The sequence below is a fragment of the Macaca thibetana genome, chromosome 13, assembly GCF_024542745.1.
Source record: "Macaca thibetana thibetana isolate TM-01 chromosome 13, ASM2454274v1, whole genome shotgun sequence".
Classification (NCBI taxonomy): domain Eukaryota; kingdom Metazoa; phylum Chordata; class Mammalia; order Primates; family Cercopithecidae; genus Macaca; species Macaca thibetana.
In genome coordinates this window covers 105,641,734-105,667,040 of record NC_065590.1, presented here as the reverse complement: position 1 = coordinate 105,667,040, position 25,307 = coordinate 105,641,734, and the positions used below count along the sequence as shown (strand labels likewise).

The 25,307-nt window shown below is 43.0% G+C and overlaps 1 protein-coding gene across 6 annotated transcripts in view; it reads left to right on the top strand.

The window, feature by feature from the left end:
* The window catches only part of TPO (thyroid peroxidase), a 111,922-nt gene that overhangs the window by 28,674 nt on the left and 57,941 nt on the right, over positions 1 to 25,307 (top strand). For all 6 annotated transcript variants that reach the window (XM_050753202.1, XM_050753198.1, XM_050753201.1 and 3 more), the window contains 2 exons: positions 4,909 to 5,038; positions 7,263 to 7,469. In XM_050753202.1, the coding sequence (XP_050609159.1) occupies positions 4,909 to 5,038; positions 7,263 to 7,469 (337 nt within the window). The remainder of the gene's footprint in view (positions 1 to 4,908; positions 5,039 to 7,262; positions 7,470 to 25,307) is intronic.

Genomic DNA, 25,307 nt, shown 5'->3' with positions numbered 1-25,307 from the left:
ATGTATATGTAGGTAGATTTGTATGTGTGTGTGTATATATATAATAGAGAGAGAGGTCTGTATTTATAGAGGCATGGGTGTGTGTATGTATAGATGTGTGTGAAAGCATATGTATATGACATTTAATGTATTCTGAACCATCCTTTACCCAGTGAACTGCACCAGTGCCTGTATCATGAATTGAGTAGCCATATGTGTGTGGGTGAGGACTGCTAGACTCTTACCATCATGTATATAATTATGAGAGAGAGGGAGAGAATGTGAGTTAGGCAATTAGCCACACTCGTCTTTACGCCTGCTGAGAAAACGACATAGGGACCCAGCGGCATCAGAACACCTTGTTGGGGCAGCTCTGCACTGGGGCGCAGGTGACAGAAGCCTCACGGGATTCTGTCCAGCAGGAAGAGAGGCCGGCTTCAGCCCCTCCCGCCTGACAGCGCATGGGTCCTGCCTCGCCTGGGAGGAGGAGCCCAGGATTGGAGGCAGGGGCTGCTCCCGCCTCCAGAGGTTTCCAGGAGGCCACATGTTGTGCCCTGCCGGCATCCACGCATTTGGGTTATACCCACTCCCAGACAAGGACACTCATGGACTTGAAGACACTTGGTGTCTTAGGAAATCGCAGAACATACAATGGGTGTAAATGACGCCAGAATAAACAAGATTTTCAAAGTTTTTGGAAAAAGCTGAGCTCATGCCGATTATAGAAAGCATTTGCATCTTTTGAAGGGCTTTCCTCTGAGGGTTCAGATATCCCTCAGGGATCGTGCTGGTGACAATCCCAGCTTTTTGCAAACTATCTGGTCTTAATTGCCTTCAATCAAGTCGCTCCAACCGAGATGGGAAAAATCACAGCTGAGTTTCCTCATACTTCCGGCCACCTGACAGGGCATCAGGCGTCTTTGGTGACAAGCTGGATTCTCGGGCACCTGGCCCAGCAGGACTGCAGGGTGTCGGCTGCTCCTGGGTGAGCACCTCCCATACAGAGAAGCAAACCCCCTCATCCCATGTCCCGCCGCCGCCCAGCTGAGAAAGAGGTGTGGTTGCAGAGGAGTGGAAAGCTGACTTCTTCCACTGTTTCTCTCCCAGCGTGTCACACTGCATTGCTGTGTGCTTCTTTTCACGGGCGGCACACGCCTCTGGCACTGAGCGTGCCTGTGTGCCGTTACGGGACGGCCACACCTGGCAAACATATTGACCCGTGTCTCTCAGCCTCAGGCCGCAGCTTCACGCTCCAGCTCTCTTCAAGATGGAAGTTTAGAATTTATTTTCTCTTTGGAATTCAGAAATCACAAAGTCTCCATTGCCAGGTGCCTGGGAGAGGGGAGCTAGTGTCCCAGGGAAACCAGAGTGACTCGGAGCCTCGGTGGGAGCACAGACCTCGGTCTCCCTCCTGAAACTCTCCTCCAGAAATGTTTCTCTTTGCTCATTTTGTCAGCTTTATGATCCTTTTTCCCATGCTGCCGTTAATCCAGATCTAATGAAGGAACAGTGTGGTGCAATAGGTGTCCACTGGGAAAGGGTCTTTCCAACAGGAGCTGAGCAAAGTCTCAGAGGGACCCTCTCAGTCCTGCTGACCTGCTGACCATGAAGGTGACACATCTGCGGAACGTCCACAACAAACATCTGTGAGTGCTCTTGGGCTGTTGTGATGTCCTAGTGAACTGCTGAAATAGAAAAGTCAATCAGCAAAAAAAATCACCACTTAAGCAGTTAAATTAGCATTTCATTATTTTTAATTGAGTGATCTAGCACCTCTCTATGAGCCACACTTTATGGAATTTCAATAAAGACCAACCAACCGTAAACGAATCTGAACACTTTATGAAAGCGATCTTTCCAGTCTCCAGATGCTGATGTATTGCAGCTAATTATATGCATTACTCTCCCACACATTTGTGCAAATTGAGCCACTTTGGTGTGCTGGAGATTAACAAAGTATTAATAATAGAATTATTCTCCCCTTACGATCCTTGTAGACATAGAGAAGTAACCATGTCCCCAAGCCACCTGCCGCTGCTGACCACTCATCCTCGAAAGTGTCCTAGATGAGGTAGCAGCAGGTGCACGACAGTAGGAATAAAACCTCCTCTCCTCTAATGTCCGGAGCTGCACGGTGGCCTTAGAGGCTTTTAAACCGGAAGTCTCAGCTCTTCAGTCTACCTCAAGGACAAAACGAATCTTTCCTTCACACATGTTGCCCAGGTTACAAACAGTTCTGAGCAGAACCTTGGTCCCTTCATTCCTGTGCAGAACATCTAAATCAGTCACATTTAATATGAATGACTAATGTATGTTATAACCATAAAGGCAATGGTAACTTAGTGACAAAACCACAACTAATTTTTAAATATTTATATTCCCAAACACTCCATATGTTTTAAAAAGTTGCTTATCTTGTCATGATTCTTGTAGACTTCACTCCTTGTATTTTCTAAGTGCGTACACATCAGATACATGGAAGGATTTTCAAAGCCTGCATCCTGGTCACGCCTGACTCTTTCGTCGTGTGCCTTGCAAAGTCTTCCAGTACCAGTTGTCCACGATGCAGCTTCAGACTCTGCAGACTCAGCCCTGCTTGTGTTGCATGACTCTGCAGCTGCCACACACAGAACCCCAGTGCCGGTTATTCCCACAGGGCTTGACTGACAGACACCAATGGAACCCGGATATCATGACAATGTTAGACCCAAAACAATCTGTATTTATTTTTAACAAAAGGAACCTACTTTTTTCCAACAAAAAATTTCTGTGTTTTTCTCTTTGAATTGACTTTTATATTCTAATTCCTCCATATTTCCTTCCAAATCCAGAATAATTTATGCCTTGTAAATTGAGCCATTTTATTCCAAATGTTGAATATTTTATACTTGAAAGTCCTTTATTTTTAATATGTTTTACATAGTTCTTTATTTTACCTATCCTCTACAGATATTTATGCTCATGTCATATATTTGGTACATTCATTTATATATTCTTCACATTCTTATAGTCTTACCATACATTTACATATTTGAATATGTATTTTATTTTGTATGTTACATTTTTATATATGTTATAAATTTAAATTTCATATTTAGAAAATGTTCAGTGAGGGCCGGGCGCGGTGGCTCAAGCCTGTAATCCCAGCACTTTGGGAGGCCGAGACGGGTGGATCACGAGGTCAGGAGATCGAGACCATCCTGGCTAACACGGTGAAACCCCGTCTCTACTAAAAAAATACAAAAACAAACTAGCCGGGCGAGGTGGCGGGTGCCTGTAGTCCCAGCTACTCGGGAGGCTGAGGCAGGAGAATGGCGTGAACCCGGGAGGCGGAGCTTGCAGTGAGCTGAGATCCGGCCACCGCACTCCAGCCTGGGTGACAGAGCGAGACTCCGTCTCAAAAAAAAAAAAAAAAAAAAAAAAAAAAGAAAATGTTCAGTGAGTACAAGGGTCTCAGTGTTCATGGTTTTCTTCAAGATTGAGTTATTTTGTACACATTATTAGAACATAATCGATTTAATCAGCACGGATCTATGACAGATGTTGGTAATTATTATGCATAGAGATAAATATTTGATGGAATTAGTTTATTGATGAGATGGGTGGAGTTTCCATTAGTTTCTTCAGCAGTTGGCTGAACATCAGCTGTTGGCCGAGGGGCCATGCATGCTGGTTACCCGAGATCCTTCCTATTTATGCCTTCTATCCCAGGAAATTATTAATAATTAACAGTGCTCCTGTCTCCTCAAAAGTATTCCACTGTGGTTAGGAATTATATGATCGTCCTGCGTACTATAGATCAGACAGTTCAGCCGCAACCCTGTGATTATTTTTACCTTCGCAGATGGACATGCCTAGAAACCGACCGCGTGACTATGTCACTGGGAAAAGCTCTGCCATCTGGCCCTCAAAACCCCTTCTGAGATGTAGAAGAAAATGAACATATGATGAGCTATCATTAAAATGATTTTTATTCATGTATCAGCAAACAATTCAATAACATTGTCCTCCAAATTTCTAAACAAAATATTGGAAAATACCTGATTCACACAAGGACTAGTTACGAATCTTTAGTCTTTTATTTCCTCAATTTCTAGAAAATGTTCCAAGACACATCAAGTGACTGTTAATTGTGCCTACATCCCTTCAACTTAGGGGCACCTTGCTTAACACAGTACACTCGGAACTAGGTGTGAAATCAAAGTGTTCAACACACCTTTACCTTATCATGCACTTCAAATACATTTTTGTCAGAATATATTTTGACCAGTGGAAAGAAACTGCAAACCAGCCTACTTATGGGAAACTTCACCATCTAGCTTACTGGCTGAATCCATTCTCATCCCCAAATCAAACAGCCAAATACAACCGACTCTCTCTCTCAGGAGAGACTTAACTTTATTTTTAACTTATTTTATTTTTAATTCATTCCCGCAAGCTCGCCTGGACAATCACACGGGGCAGGAACAGGCATGACACCCTGGTGGCTTCATGGTGCTTTGATTAAAGGATGTTTTATGCCACAGGATTTAAATGCTCTCTTTGTTTGGAGCACCAGAAGTTTCTGTCCTCCCGAGAACTGCCGCTGGTGCATTCTAGAAGGGTGGGAGACCCTCCTTCAGAAAACAGTAGGAGAAGCTTTCCTGAAGGGCAGTGGGAAGGAACCCTGTAGGCAGCCACCTCCAGACAGCATGTGCCGCGCTCGGGAGAGGGCGCCTGTGGGAACCGAGCCTCTGGGATGACCTCCCTGGAATCCAGCCATGACCTGGGCCTCCAGGAGGCATTTCGGGTCTTCTGGGGAGCTGTGCCCCTTGGGCCTCCGGAGAGACCCCACTTATTCTCCCTGGGAATGGTTCCTTATACCTGGGACTCTCTGCTTCTGCGTTCTTCTCCGCCATCTCAAACACATCCTTGCGTTTGTCTCCGCAGAGACCACCCCAGATGGGGTGCCTCCAACACAGCCCTGGCACGATGGCTCCCTCCAGTCTACGAGGACGGCTTCAGTCAGCCCCGAGGCTGGAACCCCAGCATCTTGCACAACGGGTTCCCACTGCCCCCGGTGGGTACTCGGGACGCTGCTACCCTGGACGAAGATTGGGTCCTGTGATGCTGAGGGAGGGAAATAGCCTTTTACTGGGTTCTTGCTCGTGCTGGGTGCCACGTGCAACTCCTTCAGATCCTCCCGCCCTCCCTTTGGTGTAGCAATCACTGTTTCTGCCCTATGGCTTAGGAGCCAAGGCTCAGGGAGATTAAAATCTCTTAGTGAGTGGAACCCTGCAGATTTAAATTAAGTTTTATCAACCCTAACATTTCTGTTCCTGAAAATCACTTCAGTGTTTTCAGATAAGTTCCTTTACCCATCATGTGGGCTCGGTACATCCCAAGATGCCTTTGAGTTCAGCAATCCACTCACTGATGTAAAGATGATCACTTTACTCCCAGAGGTGAATTTATTTGCTGAACAGTCATAGCCTAGTAGAATCTACTGGTCTATGTGGTCAAAAAATGGGTCATTTTGCTTGTAATTTAACTACTCATTTCAATGAATCAGCCAGTCTGTTTGCTCTTGTGCCATGTTCAGTGACGAAATTATGTAGAAATACAGCAGTGGATGTTCTGTTTAGCCCAAAGAGGCCAGGTGGTAGGACTCAGGTCTGACTCAGACCAGCCGTGGGCAGATACACCAGCACAGAGTTCCCCTACGAAAGCCAGCAACTTTACCTCGGCAATTTTCCCAGGCGGGCTTTTAGTAAGAGGACCCGGTGTGCCCAGAAGCCATGAGCAGCCCTGGGTAGAGCTGGAGGCTGAGTCACTGAGGACGGCTCAGTGCTCCCAGCAGCAGGGACGAGGGGATTGGGCTCACGCTCCGCTCCCACTGGCTTCCTGCAAGTCACTTGCCTTCTTGGCCAGTGACAATACTTAAAATGGGATAACACTGTCTTACCCACCTTGTGCTCAATGGTAGAGACCAGGTCAACCCCCGAGGCTGCTTAAACGCTCAGTATTAGGAGCCTGTGATTCTGTAAACCCATATTTGCTCAGAATTATTTCACTGTTGAGAAAAATCAGAGTTCAAGTGTCCTTAAATGTAAATTGTGTTAGTTTTCTCCTCAGCTGTGACAAATTACTCCAAATTTAGTGGCTGAAAACAACATAAATGTGATCTTCCAGTTTCGTAATCAGTGTCTGATGTCTCACTTGGCTCAAATCCAGGTGTCGCAGAGCTGGTTCCTTCTAGGGGTTCCAGTGGAGAATCCCTTTCCTGGCAATTCCAGTCCTGGAGGTGCCCGCATCCCCTGGCTCGTGGCCCCTCCTTCAAAGCCAGCAATGTTGTGTGTCTGTGCCGTTGTTTAGAGTCACAGCTCCACCTCCAGTCAGGAGAGGGCCTCCAACTTTAAGGACTCAGGTGATTGGACTGGACACTCGTGGAGACCCAGGACAACCTTCCCATCCAAGGCCCTTAATGTAATTGCATCCGCAGGCTCCAAGGATTCGCGAATGGATGTTGTGCGAGAGGCATTTTTCTGCCTCCACAAATGACCCACTGACCCTCAAAGATTCATGGCCTGTCCTCATGCATAACATACTCACCCCATCCCAAGGTTCCCCCAAGCCCCATCCCATGACAGCACCAACTCCAGGCCCAAAATCCAATCCAAATCTCACCATATAAATCATCCACATCAGGTAGGGCAGGCTCAGGGTAAGATCCATCCAGGACAAAATTCCTCTCCATCTGGACCTAGCCTGTGAGACAGGGAAGCCTGTCGTCTGCTCTCCAGATGCCCTGGCAGAACGGTGTTAAACGTAACAGCAGCAGACATCTGGGTGGAGAAAGGAAAGGAAAGGGAGTCGCTCCTCCCAACCCACGTGGAAATCCAGCCAAGCAACATCCCTTAGGCTTCAAGGCCAAGGAGTAATGCCTGTGGCTGGAGGCTCTGCCCTCTGAGTCATGGACTCAAAATAGACGACTCTTCACTTAATCCTGACAACAACCCTGAAAGATCAACCTTTCTGTATTAACTTAAAGATGAGGAAGCCGGGGCTGAGGGAAGTTAACGCCAGGCCCTCCAGCCACCACAAATCAAGGCAGGGGTTCGAGTCCAAGGGCCTCTGTCTTCAAAGCTCACGCTCCTCCCGCCCTAACTCCAGGGCACAGATCTCCTAGGGGTACCTGGAGCTCTGTGAACAGGAACCACACCAGGAACTGCATGATCCCAAAGGTCATCTTTCTTCTCCCACAGGGTCTCCTATATCCTGACCAATGGTCTCTTCCTACCCAGGTCCGGGAGGTGACACGACATGTCATTCAAGTTTCAAATGAGGTTGTCACAGATGATGACCGCTATTCTGACCTCCTGATGGCATGGGGACAATACATCGACCATGACATCGCGTTCACACCGCAGAGCACCAGCAAAGCTGCCTTCAGGGGAGGGGCTGACTGCCAGGTGACTTGTGAGAACCAAAACCCATGTTTTCCCATACAAGTAAGTTTTAGAAAACGTTTTTATGTTTATTATGAAACTAAGTGCTATTTAAAATGTCAAACAGAACAGTATAAAATAAAATGTGAAAGTCTGTTTCTGTTGTCCTAGTCCCAGGGGTAACAGTTGTGAATATCCCAAGCATCTCACTGGAAATTATCTGGATACACATATATATAGCATATAAGATAGCGTGTGGGCAGATGTGTATATGGCATATATGATAGTGTGTGGTCACGTGTATATAGCGTATAGGATTACGTGTGGGCACGTGTATTAGCATATATGATCGTGGGTGGGCATGTGTGTACATAGCATATATGATAGCGTGTGGGCACTTGAGTATATACAATCATGTGTGGGCACATGTGTATATAGCATGTAAGATAGTGTGTGGGCACGTGTGTATATAGCATGTAAGAGTGTTGGGCACGTGTGTATATGGCATATAAGATTGTGGGCACATGTGTATATGGCATATAAGAGTGTGTGGGCATGTGTGTATATAGCATATAAGACAGTGCGTGGGCATGTGTGTATATGGCATATTGGCATATAAGATACTGTGTGGGCATGTGTGTTTATACATATAAGAGTGTGTGGGCACGTGTGTATATATCGTATAAGATAGTGTGTGGGCACATGTGTATATAGGATATAAGATAGTGTGTGAGCATGTGTGTATGTGGCATATAAGATACTGTGTGGGCACATGTGTTTATAGCATATAAGAGTGTGTGGGCATGTGTGTATATATCGTATAAGATACTGTGTGGGCACGTGTGTATATAGGATATAAGATAGTGTGTGGGCACGTGTGTATATGGCACACAAAATAGTGTGTGGGCATGTGTATATGGCACATAAGATAGTGTGTGGGCATGTGTGTATATAGCATATAAGACAGTGTGTGGGCACATGTGTATATGGCATATAAGACAGTTTGTGGACTTATGTGTATATGGCATATAAGATACTGTGTGGTCACGTGTGTTTATAGCATGTAAGTTAGTGTGTGGGCACGTGTGTAAATAGAGCATGTGATCCCATGTGTACCTGCGCTTTTTCTCATCCTCTGTGTCACATCATGTGCATGCTCAGTGCCTGGTAAGGACCACTTAGCAATAGTTCTTACACATGTCTGCATAACATTAAGTGAACAGAAATGTTAATTGTTTGTGACTTCTTAATATTCCATTTGTGTGTGCATTATAATCTGTCTAACCACTTCCCTTATTAATGAGCATGAGTTGCTTTCTGCTTCATTGCTGTTTTTATGCTGTCACAAATAATGAAGCAAAGAGCACACTTGGCCCTCAGTCTTTGTGCACATGTGTACACCTGATGGATCCAGGGGTAAGATTGCTAAGTCATGGTGGAGGTGCCTGTGGAATTTTGATAAATATTGCAGAATTACTCTCCATTAATATTGCACAAATGTTCACTCTTACCCAAAAGAAAGAGACAATATAGGTAGGATTTTAATTTTATTTCTCTCTGGAAGCCAACCTTGAAGTTAACAAGGGACATTTTCTTTATTTTCTTTTTTCTTTTTTTTTTAAAGATAGGGTCTCATTCAGTCACTCAGGCTGGAGTGCAGTGGTACAATCTCAGCTCACTGCAACCTCTACCTCCCAGGTTCAAGTAATTCTTCTGCCTTAGCCTCCCGGGTAGCTGGGACTACAGGTGCATGCCACCACACCTGGCTAATTTTTGTATTTTTAGTAGAGACGGGGTTTCACCATATTGGCCAGGCTGGTCTCGAACTCCTGACCTTGTGATCCACCTGCCTCAGCCTCCCAAAGTGCTGGGATTACAGGTGTGAGGCACCGTGCTCAGCCAACAAGGGACATTTTCTACTTAAGAGCACAGGTGGTTTCAGGCTCATGTCCTCTCTAACATTCATTCAATAAAACTTCACTGGTAGTTATTCTGTGCCATGCTGTGCTGTGTGCTGGGCAGACTGAAAAGGAAGACAGGCTGGTCCCTGGAAGATGGGCAGGACAGTTACATAAACCAGCAGTTATAAGATTCTGGGCATCTGCAGAGGAAGTCCCAATGGGCAAAATCAAGGTATTTAAACCAAATATCCCAAAAGGAATAATATTGGGGGAAAGGAGGAAAAGGAGCACCATAAAGACTGTGTCAATCATAGAAACTGAATTTCAACCAGGTCCAGCCTGTCCCTGGGAGGAGGTCACACTCTCTCTCACATGCTGGGGCTCAGACCCTGGATGACGGGGGGGTCCCTCGCTCTTCTCTGCAGAGCCTCCTCACCAGCCATCCCTGAAGTGACCCCCGCTGCAGCATGTCCCTCTAACCTGGGGGTTCATTCTTTTTTTTTTTTTTTTTTTTTTTTTTTTTGAGCTGGAGTCTTGCTCTGTTGCCCAGGCTGGAGTGCAGTGGCACAATCTCAGCTCACTGCAACCTCCACCTCCCAGATTTAAGCAATTCTCCTGCCTCAGCCTCCTGAGTAGCTGGGACGACAGGCGTGCACCACCATGCCCGGCTAATTTTTCTATTTTTAGTAGAAACAGGGTTTCACCACGTTGCCCAGGCTGGTCTTAAACTCCTGACCTCAACTGATCCACCTGCCTCGGCCTCCCAAAGTGTTGGGATTACAGGTGTGAGCCACCGCGCCTGGCCCTAGTGTTCATTCTTCATACCCAGGACCCCAAAGTTCTCATCTGTTAACATTGGAGCTATCAGATCTTGCAGAAGTACCTGTATCTTCAGCAATGAACGGTCCGCCAAGCAGAGGCCCTCATTCCCAGCTAAGAGGCTCCCGAGCAGAATCTCTGCAAAAACGACTGAGTTGTGCAGCCTGGAGAAGCAGTGGAGACGGGCACCTGTTATCTGTCAGGTCTTGGGTTCCAGGCTTGCCTTGTAACTTATCAGCTGCTTGTATATAGGTTTGTTGTCTGTAAAAAGAGTCTATTTCCCACCTAATAGTGTAGCAATTAAAATGAAATGAGATCGAATTTGCAAAACCAGGCTCGGAGAAGGAATTCGATGAATGTGCATTGTAATTGCTGTGTTGCTGGAAGCCTAGCTGGAGGGATGTGAGGTGATTAGGGAAACTCAGCAAGGAGGGAGCACGTTGGGTGGGGAGCTGCACTGAGAGAACCACTCTGTGTGGGGGTTCCACCTTTGGGGCTCCCCTGGAGTTTAGCTGGTTTGGGCAAGAGCTGGTCAAAAGCAGCCTGGAAGAAGGAGGGGTTGTTCGTGCAAGTCTGCAGCTGCCATTGGGGTAATCTGTGTTTGCCCGTCCAGACAAGTGGGACAGTTGGGGGCCACCACCTGGGTGGGAAGGACACGGGTGGCACTGAGGCCAGACAAGAACCCCAGGAAAAGCCCAGCCCTTCAGGGCCACACACACTGTGGGGGAGGTCGGGGGCCTCCAGCCAGGGCATCATCCCAGGCATGTTCCGCTGATATCCAGGGCCACATGATGGTTGGGGTGAGCCCCACACACCTGCCCACAGGGGCTCCTTCCTCCATCCACAATAATCAAAGCTACGTGGATGGCTGTGTTCATATAGAGATAAATATATTAATGTAGGTTAAAACTTTTTCTTTGGCCTAAATGTTTCTTATTTTCTTCTGATTTTAAAATAAATTAAGCATTTTACGAGCACACTTACTCCTGTAGCCGTAGGCACTGTAGCTATGGTGCCTCCTGGATAAGTTGGCCTTGGGGAAACTGGACTTCCACCCACTTTAGGAGAGAAATTGGCCTGTTGTCCTAAGAAAAGTCTTCTCAGAAGAACCTGAGCGGGAGTGAAAAGCAAAAGTGAGTTGGGCCCCAGGGCCCCCCGCACGACCAGGCATAAACATACCCACGGGCACATGTGACCACCCATACACCTGTGTGTTCACTCTTGTGCATACATACATGCACACCCACCCACACCCACCCACACCCATACACACACGTGCACACACGTGCACACAGGCACATGCACCTAATCATGCTCATGCACACACAGACCCACACACACACCTGCACACACCTCACATGCACACCCACCCACACCCATACACACCCATACACACACGTGCACACAGGCACATGCACACACCTCACAGGCACACAGCTGCTCCAGGCTCCTCCTGCTGCCATGGGGTTCTAAGAGGACCCTGTGTAACTCAGGAGTGTGTTGGACAAGGGCAGGGGAGGCCGTGGAGAGGAGCAGGATGCTGTAATGTCCATGGAGATCCCCGCAGACGTTCTGGGGGGTCCGGGCACTGGCTCCTTGGGGGCTCCCTACTGGATCTCAGGGAAAGGCGGGTGTCCTCATCAGCCATGTCACTCTCCAAGCTCCTCCTTTCTTTTTAGGGCTCAGTTATAGTGAGCCCAGTCACACCAGGTACCATCTCTCTGCCCTGTTTCAACTTTCTGTTCTGGCTGTTCTGGGCCAGCCTATCTTCCATGGTGCAGGACTGGTGTTGACGGCACTTCCCTTCCACACGGAGCACATGCCTGTGGGGCCCTGAAGGCAGAGAGGCTGGGGCAGGTGCTGTGGGCAGCAGGGAGGGAGGGGCTGGACCATCTCAGGTGGGAGCCTGCAGGGCTTGTTCCAAGGAGCTAAGGAGCTGAGACTCCAGACCTCAGGGCTGTGTGCTAAGGGCTCTGGACACAAACTCAGTGCATGGACAAGAGGCAAACCCTCGGGACAACTTGAAAATACGGAATGACAAGGAATTGTTATCTTCATTCTATAACGAGCTCTTATAAAGCAACGAGAAAAAATAAACACCCAATGGAATAAACCCCTGATGTGAACAGGAAAATTACAAGAAAACTCAAATGTGTATGTACACACACACACACATAGATATAAATGAAAGATAAATTAACAGCAAGATGCTGTTTTTAAACATACAAACTGGAAAGAAATTATGAAATTTTAATTTAGTGTCGTTGAGGGTATTGAGAAATGATTTGTATCCATACATTGCTGTGCAAATGTAAATTGGTGAATGCATTTGGGACACGATGTGACATAAAATATGAAATGAAATCAAGCCCATTCACACCACCACAAGAATCTTTCCTAGGGACAATGTCAAAACTGCCCATAAAAGTGGGTGAATATATTTGTTTGTCACAATTTTTATATCACCAAAATACTGGAAAACTTTAAACACTGATCACAGGCTAGGAGCATGAGAAACACAAGCAACTTTAAACAATCATGTTATACAGTGACACTATGGAAATGGTGAAATGTTTCCCGGGTTAGTAAAATTTTAGATGATATTCTCCTTGTCACTTCTTATTTCAAAATGTTCATTATTGAGCATATATTATCTTTGTACTTAGAGAAAAATAACAATTAAATTATTTGTAAACAATTTTTAAAATAAAAGGCAAGACCACATCTGGCAGAGAGGACACCTGTGTGCCTGTGGGTGAGAATGTGGGAGAGGCCCCAGGGTGGGTCTCCAAGGCACTTTCCAGGGCTCTTGGTCTCGGCGCGAGCCTCCTGGCTTGTAGTTAAGAGTGTTCGTCAATTATCCAGATCCTGTCCATCCCCAGGGCAGCCTTCAGTAGTTGAGTGATTGAGCTAATAGTCACTCCAGTGAGATGAAAAATATATGGTATACTCTAGGAGTAGCTCCGTAAACCCAGTAGATGACACATCATAAATCAGTGCTTTTAAATGTTTGATGTCCTTTGCACTGAAACCATCCAGTTTGGTCTCTGAGTATTTACGGTGGAGTGTGAGGTTAAAAGTTCTTAGTGAGCTTGGAGCAAGTTAGGACTTTAGAATCTCAAAGCAAAACAGAAAATGATCCACACAATTTATCATATCTATGTTTATTCAATTTTCCTTAGAGAAACATGTTTCCAGCAACTGCATGAGACTATAAATTAAAGTGTTTTGAGTCTCTGACTACTGCCTCACTCAGCCCAGTAGCTTCTAGGGAGCTGTGAGAGCTTCGCAGCATCCTCTATTTTAGGACCAGGCTTTTCTTCATGCCCTCGCTCCTTCTGGTCTCAGCTAAGTGGGGATGCAGCCAGCCCGATGATTTCCACTGGGTGCTGCAAACCCCCCATCCACTGCAGAAAACATGTAGCTATGAATGTATCGAAAACCTAAAAGCTACCCAAGCCTTCTCGTGCACACCAATGTGTATCTCTAGGTACATAATACAAAGTGGAGTTAGTGGATGATGAATTATGTTCAGGATGGAATTTTGTTATTTCCATAAGTTATTGGGAACAGGTGGTGTTTGGTGACATGAGTAAGTTCTTCAGTGGTGATTTGTGAGATTTTGGTGCACCTGTCACCTAAGCAGTATACACTGAGCACAATTTGTAGCCTTTTATCCCTCAGTCCCTTCCCAACATTTCCCCCTGAGTCCCCAAAGTCCACTGTGTCATTCTTAAGCCTTTACATCCTCATAGCTGAGGTCCCACTTATGAGTGAGAACATAAAATGTTTGGTTTTCAATTCCTGAGTTACTTCACTTAGAATAATAGTCTCCAATCTCAACCAGGTAGCTGCAAATGCCATTAATTCATTCCTTTTTATGGCGGAGTAGTATTCCATCATATATATATAATCATATATATATAAAATCATATATATATATAATCATATATATATATATTTATATATTTCACAGTTTCTTTATCCACGCATTGATTGATGGGCATTTGTGCTGCTTCCACAGTTTGGCAATTGTGAATTGTGCAGCTATAAACGTGTGTGTGCCAGTATTTTTTTCATATATGACTTCTTTTCCTCTGGGTAGATACCCAGTAATGGGATCGCTGGATCAAGCAGTAGTTCCACTTTTAGCCCTTTAAGGAATCTCCATGGTGTTTTCAGTAGTGGTTGTACTAATTTACATTCCCACCAGCAGGGTAGAAGTGTTGCTCCCTTTTCACCACATCCACACCAACATCTATTATTTGTTGATTTTTTTTATTGTGGCCATCCTTGCCAGAGTAAGGTGCTATTGCATTGCGTTTTGATTTGCATTTCCTGATGATTAGTGATGTTGAGCATTTTTTCATACGTTTGTTGGCCATTTGTGTATCTTCTTTTGAGAATTCTCTATTCATGCCCTTAGCCCATTTTTGATGCGATTGTTTGGTTTTCCTTACTGATTTGTTTGAGTTCATTGTAGATTCTGGATATTAATCCTTTGTCAGATGTATGGATTGTGAAGATTTTCTGTGAGGTGTCTGTTTACTCTGCTGACTGTTCTTTTTGCTGTGCACAAGCTCTTTAGTTTAATTAAGTCCCAACTATTTATCTTTGTTTTTATTGAATTTGCTTTTGGGTTCTTGGTCGTTAAATCCTTGCCTGAGCCAATGTCTGGAAGAGTTTTTCCAATATTATCTTCTAGAGTTTTTATAGTTTCAGGTCTTAGACTTAAGTCCTTGATCCATCTTGAGTTGTTTCTGTATAAGGTGAGAGATGAGGATCTAGTTTCATTCTCCTGCACATGGCTTGCCAGTTATCGCAGCATCATTTGTTGAATAGGAGGTCCTTTGCCCACTTTTTGTTTTTGTTCGCATTGTTGAAGATCAATTGGCTGTAAGTATTTGGGTTTATTTCTGGGTTCTCTATTCTCTTCCATTGGTCTATGTGCTTATTTTTATACCCATACTATGCTGTTTGGGTGACTATGGCCTTACAGTATAGTTTGAAATCAAGTTATGTGATGCCTCCAGATTTGTTCTTTCTGCTTGATCTTGCCTTGGCTATGCAGGCTCTTTTTGGGTTTCATATGAATTTTAGGAGTTTTTTTTTCTAATTTGGTGAAGAATGATGGTGATATTTTTGATGGGAATTGTGTCGAATTAATAGATTGCTTTTGGCAGTATGGTTGTTTTTACAATATTGACTCTACCCATCCATGAGTATGGGATGTGTCCGATTTGTTTGTGTTGTCTGTAGTTTTTTTCAGCAGTGTTTTATTTTGTAGTTTTCCTTGTAGAGGTCTTTCACTTCCTTGGTTAGGTATATTTCTAAGTTTTTCTTTTCTTTTCTTTTCTTTCCTTTTTTTCTTTCTTTTTTTTTTTTTTTTTTTTTTTTTTTTTTTTTTTTTTTTTTTTTGCAGCTATTGTAGAAGGGGTTGAGTTCTTGATTTGATTCCCAGCTTGATTGTTGTTGGTGTATAGAAGAGCTACTGATTTGTGTACATTAATCTTGTATCTGGAAACTGCTGTATTCTTTTATCAGTTCTAGGAGCTTTCTGGTAGAGTCCTTAGAGTTTTCAAGGTAAACGATAATATCTTCAGCAAACAGTGACAGATTGACTTCCTCTTCGCTGATTTGGATGCCCTTTATTTCTTTTGTCTGATTGCTCTGGCTAGGACTTCCAGTACTATGTTGAAGAGGAGTGGTGAGGGTGGGCATCCTTGTCTTGTTCCACTTCTCAGAGGGAATGCTTTAAACTTTTCCCTATTCAAAATTATGTTGGCTGTGAGTTTGTCATAGATGGCTTTTATTACATTGAGGTATTTCCCTTGTATGCCTATTTTGCTGAGTTTTCATCATAAAAGGATGCTGGATCTTGTCGAATACTTTTTATGCATCTATTGAGACAATCATGTGATTTCTGCTTTTGATTCTGTTTACATGGTGTATCACATTTATTGACTTGTGTATGTTAAGCCATCCCTGCATCCCTGGTACGAAACCCACCTGATCATGGTGGATTATCTTTTTGATATGCGTTGGACTTGGTTAGCTAGTATTTTGTTAAGGATTTTAGCATCTATGTTTGTCAGGGATATTGGTCTGTAGTTTTCTTTTTTGGTTATGTCCTTTTCTGGTTTTACTATTAGGGTGATACTGGCATCATAGAATGATTTAGGAAGGGTTGCCTGTTTCTCTGTCTTGTGGAGTAGTGTCAGTAGGATTGGTAACAATTCTTTGAATGTCTGGCAGAATTCTGCTGTGAATCTGTCTGGCCTGGACTTTTTTTGTTGGTAATTTTTGTGTTACCATTTCAATCTTACTGCTTGTTATTGTTCAGGGTATCTAATTCTTCCTGATTTAAGCTAGGAGGGTTATATCTTTCCAGAAATTTATCCATCTCCGCTAGGTTTCCTAGTTGATGTGCATAAAGGTGTTCATAGTAGCCATGAATGATCTTTTGTATTTCAGTGGTGCCAGTTGTAATATCTCCCATTTCGCTTCTAATTGAGCTTATTTGGATTTTCTGTCTTCTTTTCTTGGTTAACCTTGCTAATGGTCTATCAATTTTATTTATCTTTTCAAAGAACCAGGTTTTTGTTTCATTTATCATTTGTATTTTTATTGTTGTTGTTGTTTCAGTTTCATTTAGTTCTGCTCTGATCTTGGTTATTTCCTTTCTTCTGCTGGGTTCGGGTTTGGTTTGTTCTTGTTTCTCTAATTCCTTAAGGTGTAACCTTAGATTGTCAGTTTGTGCTCTTTCAGATTTTTTATGTAGGCATTTAGGGCTATGAACTTTCCTCTTAGCACGGCCTTTGCTGTATCCTAGAGGTTTTGATAGGTTGTGTCATTATTGTCGTTCAGTTCGAAGAATTTTTTTTTTTTGAGATGGAGTTTCACTCTTGTTGCCCAGGCTGGAGTGTAGGGACACAATCTCGGCTCACTGCAACCTCTGCCTCCCGGGTTCAAGTGATTCTCCTGCCTCAGGATCCCGAATAGCTGGGATTACAGGCTTCCACCACCACCCACCACCACGCCTAGCTAATCTTTTGTATTTTTAGTAGAGATGGAGTTTCACCATGTTGGCCAGACTGGTCTGGAACTCCTGATCTCAGGTGATCCACTGGCCTCGGCCTCCCAAAGTGCTAGGATTACAGGCGTGAGCCACTGCACCTGGTCCCAAAGAATTTTTTAATTTCCATCTTGATTTCATTTTTGACCCAGTGGTCATTCAGGAGCAGGTTGTTTCATTTCCATGTATTTGCATGGTTTTGAAGGTTCCTTTTGGAGTTGATTTCCAGTTTTATTCCACTGTGGTCTGAGAGAGTGCTTAATATAATTTCAGTTTTCTTAAATTTGTTGAGGCTCATTTTGAGACCTATCATATGGTCTATCTCAGAGAAAGTTCCATGTACTGTTGAATAGAATGGGTATTCTGTGGTTGTTGGGTAGAATGTTCTGTAAATATCTGTTAAGTCCATTTGTTCTAGGGTATAGTTTACACTGTTTCTTTGTTGACTTTCTCTCTTGATGACCTGTCTAGGGCTATCAGTGGAGTATTGAAGTCCCCCACTATTATTGTGTTGCTGTCTATCTCATTTCTTAGTTCTATTAGTGATTGTTTTATAAATTTGGGAGCTCCAGGGTTAGGTGCATATTTATTTAGGATTGTGATATTTTCTTGTTGGACAAGGCCTTTTATCATTATAATGACCCTCTTTGTCTTTTTTAACTACTGTTGCTTTAAAGTTTATTTTGTCTGATATAAGAATAGCTACTCCAGCTTGCTTTCGGTGTCCATTTACATGGCATGCCTTTTTCTACCCCTTAAGTTTATGTGAGTCCTTATGTGTTAGGCATGTCTCTTGAAGGCAGCAGATGGTTGCTTAATTCTTATCCATTCTGCAATTCTGTATCTTTTAAGTGGAGCATTTAGACCATTTACATTCAATGGTAGTATTGAGATGTGAGGTATCATTCCGGTCATTGTGCTATTTGTTGCCTGTACACCTTGGGTTTTTGTGATTTTGCTGTTTTTCTAAATTGTATTTTTGTTTTATAGGTCCTGTGAGATTTATGCTTTAAAGAGGTTGTGTTTGGATGTGTTTCCAGGATTTGTTTCAAGATTTAGAGCTCCTTTTAGCAGTTCTTGTAGTGCTGCCTTGGTAGGGGTGAATTTTCTCATCATTTGTTTGTCTAACAAAGATTGTATCTTTCCTTCGTTTATGAAGCTTAGCTTCACTGGATACAACATTTTTGGCTGATAATTGTTTTGTTTGAGGAGGCTAAAGATAGGGCCCCAAACCCTTCTAGCTTGTAGGGTTTCTGCTGAGAAATCTGCTGTTAATCTGGTAAGTTTTTCCTTTGTAGGTTACCTGGTGTTTTTGACTCACAGCTCTTAAGATTCTTTTCTTCATCTTAACTTTAGGTAACCTGATGACAATGTGCCTGGGCAATGATCTTTTAGCAATGCATTCTCCAGGTATTCTTTGAGCCTCTTGTATTTGGTGTCTAGGTCTTCAGCAAAGCCAGGGAAGTTTTCCTTTATTATTCCCCAAAATAAACTTTCCAAACTTTTAGATTTCTCTTCTTCCTCAGGAACACTAATTATTCCTAGATTTGGTCATTTGACATAATCCCAGACATTTTGGAGGCTTTCTTCGTATTTTATTATTCTTCTTTGTCTTTGTTGGATTGGGTTAATCTGAAGACCTTGTCTTTGAGCTCTGAAGTTCTTTCTTCTGCTTGTTTGATTCTATTGCTGAGAGTTTCCAGAGCAGTTTGAATTTCTCTAAGTGTGTCCAATGTTGCCTGAAGTTTTGATTTTTTTTATTTATGATATCTATTTCCTGGAATATTTCTTCCTTCACTTCTTGTATCATTTTTCCGATTTCCTTACATTGGGCTTTGCGTTACTCTGGTGCCTTCCTGATTAGCTTAGTAACTAATCTTCTAAATTTTTTTTCAGGTAAATCAGAGATACCTTCTTTGGATCCATTGCTGGTGAGCTAGTATGATTTTGGGGAGTGTTAAAGAGCCTTGTTTTGTCATATTACCAGAGTTGGTTTTCTGGTTCCTTCAAATTTGGATAGTCTCTGTCAGAGGGAAGGTCTAGGGCTCAAGGCTGTTGTTCAGCTTCTTTCGTCCCTGGGAGTGTTCCCTGGATGTAATTAGTGCACTTCCTGTTTCCTAGGGAGGTGGTTTCCTGAGAGCCAAGGTGTAGCGATTGTTACCTCTCTTCTGGATCTAGCCACCCAGTTCAAATTGTTACAAAGTTCGCTGGAGGTTTCCTTCTTCCTGTGGCCTTTTTCAGGTGCCTCTGGCAGCCCTCCTGAAGGATCCCTGTGAGGCAGGGTGGAAGTGGCTACCTACGGGACTTGGAGAGCTCACAGGGCTTTTCCCACTGCCTCCTCTACCCCTGTATTCCCCTCGGCTCTCTAAATTGACTCAGCTCCAGGTGAAGTCAGAATCTTCTCCCGTAATCTAGACCTTCCGGTTCCCCATTGGGGGTACGTGTTCAGGGTGGGTGATCTCTCCCACTTCTGCAGTTTGGGCATTCACAGTATTTGGGGTGTCTCCTGAGTCCTGCAGGAGCCATCCGCTTCCTTTAGAGGGTTTGTGGGTTCTCTTGGCTTTCCTAATGTATTCCTGCCGTCATTCTGGAGCAAAAGTTCACGACATGAGCTTCCACACACCGCTCTGTTTGTCTGAGTGAGAGCTGAAATCTAGTCCTACCTCTTGTCCTCCATGATCTGTCACAAAAAAACCTCCTCATGTTGGAATTTTAATAGTTACTCCCAAATTTCTCTGCAGCAATGAGATGGCAAATTGTATTTTCTATGATTATTTGTCTGCAACAATTATTCTTACATAATTCCTATTATTTTCCAATGCACTAAGGAAGAAAATCTTCAATTTTCATTACTGGCATTAAAGCCTCTGTCTATCTTTTGTTGACCTAAAGCAAGAAGCTGAGGCACAAAATATCATTTTAAAGAGTTTACTTGAACCAAAATGAGAATAGCTGCCCAGAACACTTAGACCCAAATAATCTTGGACATGAGCTTTGTTAGATCTTTGTTGCAAACAGGTTTCAAAGGCAAAAAAGGTGGACAAAGAGTGAGCCTTGGTCCTTCACTCTATATAATTGTTTGGCTTTTCATTTTGTTTACAGTGCCATTATTCATAAGATTTAAATTTCGGTCGATTTTAGTCAATTTTTTTCCTTCTTTATGACATCTAAATTGTTATCTTACTGAGCAGGTCTTCCTTATCTGATATATATTATAATAATATATATATAATAAATAGATTTTTCTATATTTTATTTTAAACATATTAAAAACTGGGTTTGATATACAACTTTGTTTTATTAGGAATCAATTTTATGTACATAAAATACTGCTTTAGCGAGTAACATTTTAAAAAGCCATGGTGAGAGCAGTATCCTGGCTCTGTTTCTTAGGTAAAGGGCATGATTCTGATGTTTTTCCTCCCATATTGTGTCTACTAGGAATTTCTGCTAGACAACTTCAGTTAGAAAATTGAAATTTTTTTATTTGTGATTTCCCAAGAATTTCAGTGAGGCTCGTGGGTTCCAGCTTTACTCAATGTCGGCGGAGGAGGCCACAGGGCTTCCACTTCACTTCATTACTGTGTGAGCTACACTGGTAGACTTCCAACGCAGTGCCACCCTTACATGGCCTGCAGGATGGTGATGCAGGTTTTCACTTATTCTTGGATTGAATTTGCTAATATTTGATTTGAAATGTTGCATCTCTCTTCATAAGCAGAGTAATGCTACAGTGCTCTTTTCTGATGCTGCACCCGTTTGGGTGTTACAGACACACCAGCATCTGACAGTGATCAGGGTTGCCCATTTCTTTCACTATGCTCAGGATTACCTTGTCTAGAATAAGATTTGGGTTTTTTGTTTTGAATAACTGGTAGATCTTATTTGTGACTCTGGTCCTGATAACCTCTGGGGTGGCAGATCTTTGGTTATGGGCTCAGTTCTGGGTGCAGTTAGTCTATTCGGGCCCATAAGTCTTTCCTGTTCTTTGTTTTCTACTGCCTTCCTATTATGCCTTTTCATCTGCTTCACATTTCTCAACTTCTTATGGTAAAAGCGAATTGAGTTACGTTCACTGCCTCATACTTTTCGACAAGTGTAGTTAAGACTATTTTCCTATGACCTGCCCCCGCCCCCACAAATTTTGATGCATGGTCCTTACGTTGATGCTAGTTCAAAATAGGTTTTAATTCAAATAAGAATTTCTTACATTACACTGGAGCACCCACATGTAAGTGTAATTTCACATAAATGTAAAACTTAAACTGTGCCTGACTCTCCTGACATGTGGCTTTTCCTCTCCCTCCCTTACTTGCTAGACTCTCCTGCTTCTTACTCCCATGTTCTCCACTCATGCCCCTGTCACTTGACTCCCAAATGTTGATATTTGAAGTGTGTGTGTAAGGGGAAGGGGGCGTGATAAATGAAACTAGAATAGTGAGAAGTTGGTGTAGACAGCATAGTGGGCTCAAAGGGATTCACTGGGCACCCCGTTTTAATCAGCACGCCCTTGCTGTGATCTGAGCGCTCATGGCATGGCCTTGCCATGATCCTGATGCTCATGGTGTGCCCTTCCCATGATCTGCATGTCCATAGCATGCCCTTCCCATTATTTGAGTGCTCATGGTATGCTCTTCCTGTGATCTCAATGCTGATATCATGCCCTTCCCATGATGCAAATGCTCATGGCATGTACTTCCCGTGATCTGAATGCTCATAGAATGCCCCTCCTATGATCCAAATGCTCATGGCATGCCCTTTCCATGACCTGAATGCCCACGGCATGCCCTTCCTGTGTTCTGAATGCTGATGGAGTGCCCTTCACATGATCTGAGTGCTCATGTGTGCCCTTTCTGTGATCCAAATACTCATGCTATGTCCTTCCCGTGACCCAAATGCTCGTGGCGTGTCCTTCTGATGATCTGAGTACTCATCACGTGCTCCTCCCGTGATATGAGTGGTCATGGTGTGCCCTTTCCATGATTTGAATGCTCACTCGGCTACACCTAAAGAAGTCACGCACAAGCATTTTCTTTTGAATGTTGTTAATAAAAACAGGACTCTGCTGAGTACACGTTCTGTATCTTGGGTTCTCAATCAATAGTGATACATCCTGGAAATCCCCCCGATGGAGCTCCGAGCCCTCCCTGCTCACGGCTGGACTGTTCCATGCTCCAGGTCACAGCCATGGGTGTGCCCTTCCGTGTTGCAGCCTCTGCCCCAGCGTGGATCACCAGAAGTGACACTGCCAGGTTGGAAGGCGGCTTTAGCACTGCTGTGCTGGTACTAAAATGTCTAAAAATTCTGTGCCCTCACAGCAACAACTGAGTTCACCCCTTACCCACATCCACCATCCACACTAGTAACAGCCTTAATTGTTTTTTTTCTCATTTTTTTCTGCTTGTTTGGCAGCAAAAAAGAGATAGTTCATTGTTACATTAGTTGCTTTCCCTGAATGTTAGTAAATTTTAAACTTGTCCTTTTTTTTTTTTTTGGCAATTTGTATTTGTTCAATGAATGATCTATTCATAACCTTTGTCCATTTTTCTACTATTTGACTGTTAATTGATTTTAATTGCTCCTTTCCACTCTAGATGTTAACTCTCTCTCACTTTTCTTACAAATATTTTTCTCCAGCCCCATCAACCCAGAACTCTCAGCATGGAGCACTTTTATATTTTATGAGGCCAGGTCTCCTTATGTGTTGATGGCTTCTAGGCTCAGTTGTGGTTCAGGAATCTCCTTTGCTCAAAGTCAGCAGTGACCTCCTGGGTGGGACTGCAGCACGGGTTTCCATGCATCTTGCACAGTGGACAGTCGGGTGCGTTTTGTTCCCATCCAGATGGAAAACCAGCTGGTTCCACCCTCCTTCTCCCCATAGGCCTAGATAACGCTTTGTCACAGGAGAACTGGTGTCTGGTTCTGGGCTCTCTGTCTTCCTTTATTAACAGATGCATCTATTCTTGTTGACAATACTGTGTGGACTTGATCATAGCAGCCTTATAGTGTATCCTATTGTCTGTCAAGTCAATACTGCGTCACTATTCTTTTCCCTAGTTGATTAAGGAATAGATAATGGAATTGGTGTCTTCATATAAACTTTAAAATTAATTTATCCTTTCAAAATGAAAACATACTATCATTATTCTAAATGAAATTGCATTTAATGTATACACTCATTTAGAGAGAAATGATCTTTTCTCAGATTTTCATATATTTAATGATGTTTTATGATTTTCTTTTTGTATGTCATGTGATTATTTTGTTAAATTTACACACCTGATTTTGATCAACTTTTTTGTCATTATGAAAGGGATATTTTTTCTCCATTACCATTCGTGGTACTTTGCTAAAGAACAAAACAAAAAGAAAAAAAGGAAAAGAACAATTTTATACTTTTCCACAGATTGAAGACACTTTTTAAAAAATTTGATCAAATTTTTAGAATTTTTAGATGTTGTAGACATCTAACATAGCATTAAGAAAAAAGATAATTTTATTATGGTTTAAATCTTATTTTCTCTTATAGTAGTTTTACCAGCTCTTGTTTAATTTCTAGACTTTGGTCTAACAGAGATAGTACTAAGTACCAACAATGATAGTGGTTGTTTCTGCTAGTCCTTAATTTTAAATTAAATTGTTCCATTGTTTAACTGCTCAAGATAATATTTGTTATTGCTTCTACATTATATTTTAGCAATTCCAATCTACTCTATTCCATTTCTATTTAACCAGGAATGGTAAGTAATAGTACCTTGTATTATTGCATTTTAAGTACCTGTGATATTAATTTTTCTTCTTTAATTTGTCGACACCCTGGATAATATAACCCTATCCAACACGGAACCATTCTGTGAATAGATTCTATTTGACTCTGGTAATTGCCTTTTGATTGGCTGCCCTATCTTTTATTATTTTATTTAGAAGGGGATACTGACCTGTATGCCCCATCCTTGTCCTGTTTTCATCAGAGGCCAACACAAAAGTTTCGCTGACTCTGTAGAACGCACTGGGGCCCTTTCCATCTTTTCTGTGGCTGAAATAGTTTAAGCAACCTTGGAGTTACCTATCCTTTCGAGATTTGATGGAAGTTCACTGTCAATGCCATCTGATCCCTGGATTTCTGATCACCTTGTCTGTCTCTTCCATCCTCATTGTCCTTTGGGGTTTTACATTTCTTCTTGGAAACATTGTGGTTATTTCCATTTTGTTAGGGAGTCATCCATCGGCTCTTCAGTTTCCAGTGTGTTGCCATGAAACTGCATAGACAGTCGCTCCTGATTCTTCTCGTCTCTCCTGCGCACCTGAGCCCTGCTCCTTTCTCCTTCCAAATCCTGCCTCACTCTGTGCCCTTTCTTTGTTTTCCACACTGGGTTGTGAAGCAGAGCTTTATGTTTTCTTCCCACCAGTTCTTTTATTCATAGTTAATTTTAACTTCTGCGTGTATTAATTTAACTTTCTCATTTACTTTTGCTTTAGCTCTCTGTTCCTCAACTAAATTCTTAAAATAGCTACTTAATTTCTTTGTTTTTGTTGTTTTGATGAAAGCAATTTAAAGACTATAAATTTTCTTCTGAGGGAGGCTTTGCTGGTGTTCTTGAATTTTCTTAACAAGCAAGTTAACCTTTCATTGATTTCTAGAGAGACTTTCAGTTCTTCTTAAGAGTCTCTTTGAATCAGTTATTAGGAGAATTTGCAGCTCCTTGTTATTTATTTGTAATTTTATTATTATTTGTGCTCCTCAATTTGATTCCTCTATTTCCTCTTATTCTTGGGGCCGCTGGGCCTGTATAATCCGAAGGGCGTGCACTGAAGTTCCCGCTATCATGATTTTCTTGGCTTTCTTACTCTCTTGCTGAATTTCAGCTCCTGCCTGGGTTCCCTGCTGGCCCTAAGTTCTCACATCCTCTGCTCTGAGCCTTGCAGGCCTCCCTAAGGGCTCTCAGTAGAAGCGCTTTTTTTTTTTCTTTTTCTTTCTTTTCTCTTTTGAGACAGAGTGTTGCACTGTCACCCAGGCTGGAGTGCCGTGGTGTGATCTCAGCTCACTGCAAGCTCCACATCCTGGGTTCACACCATTCTCCTGCCTCAGCCTCCCGAGTAGCTGGG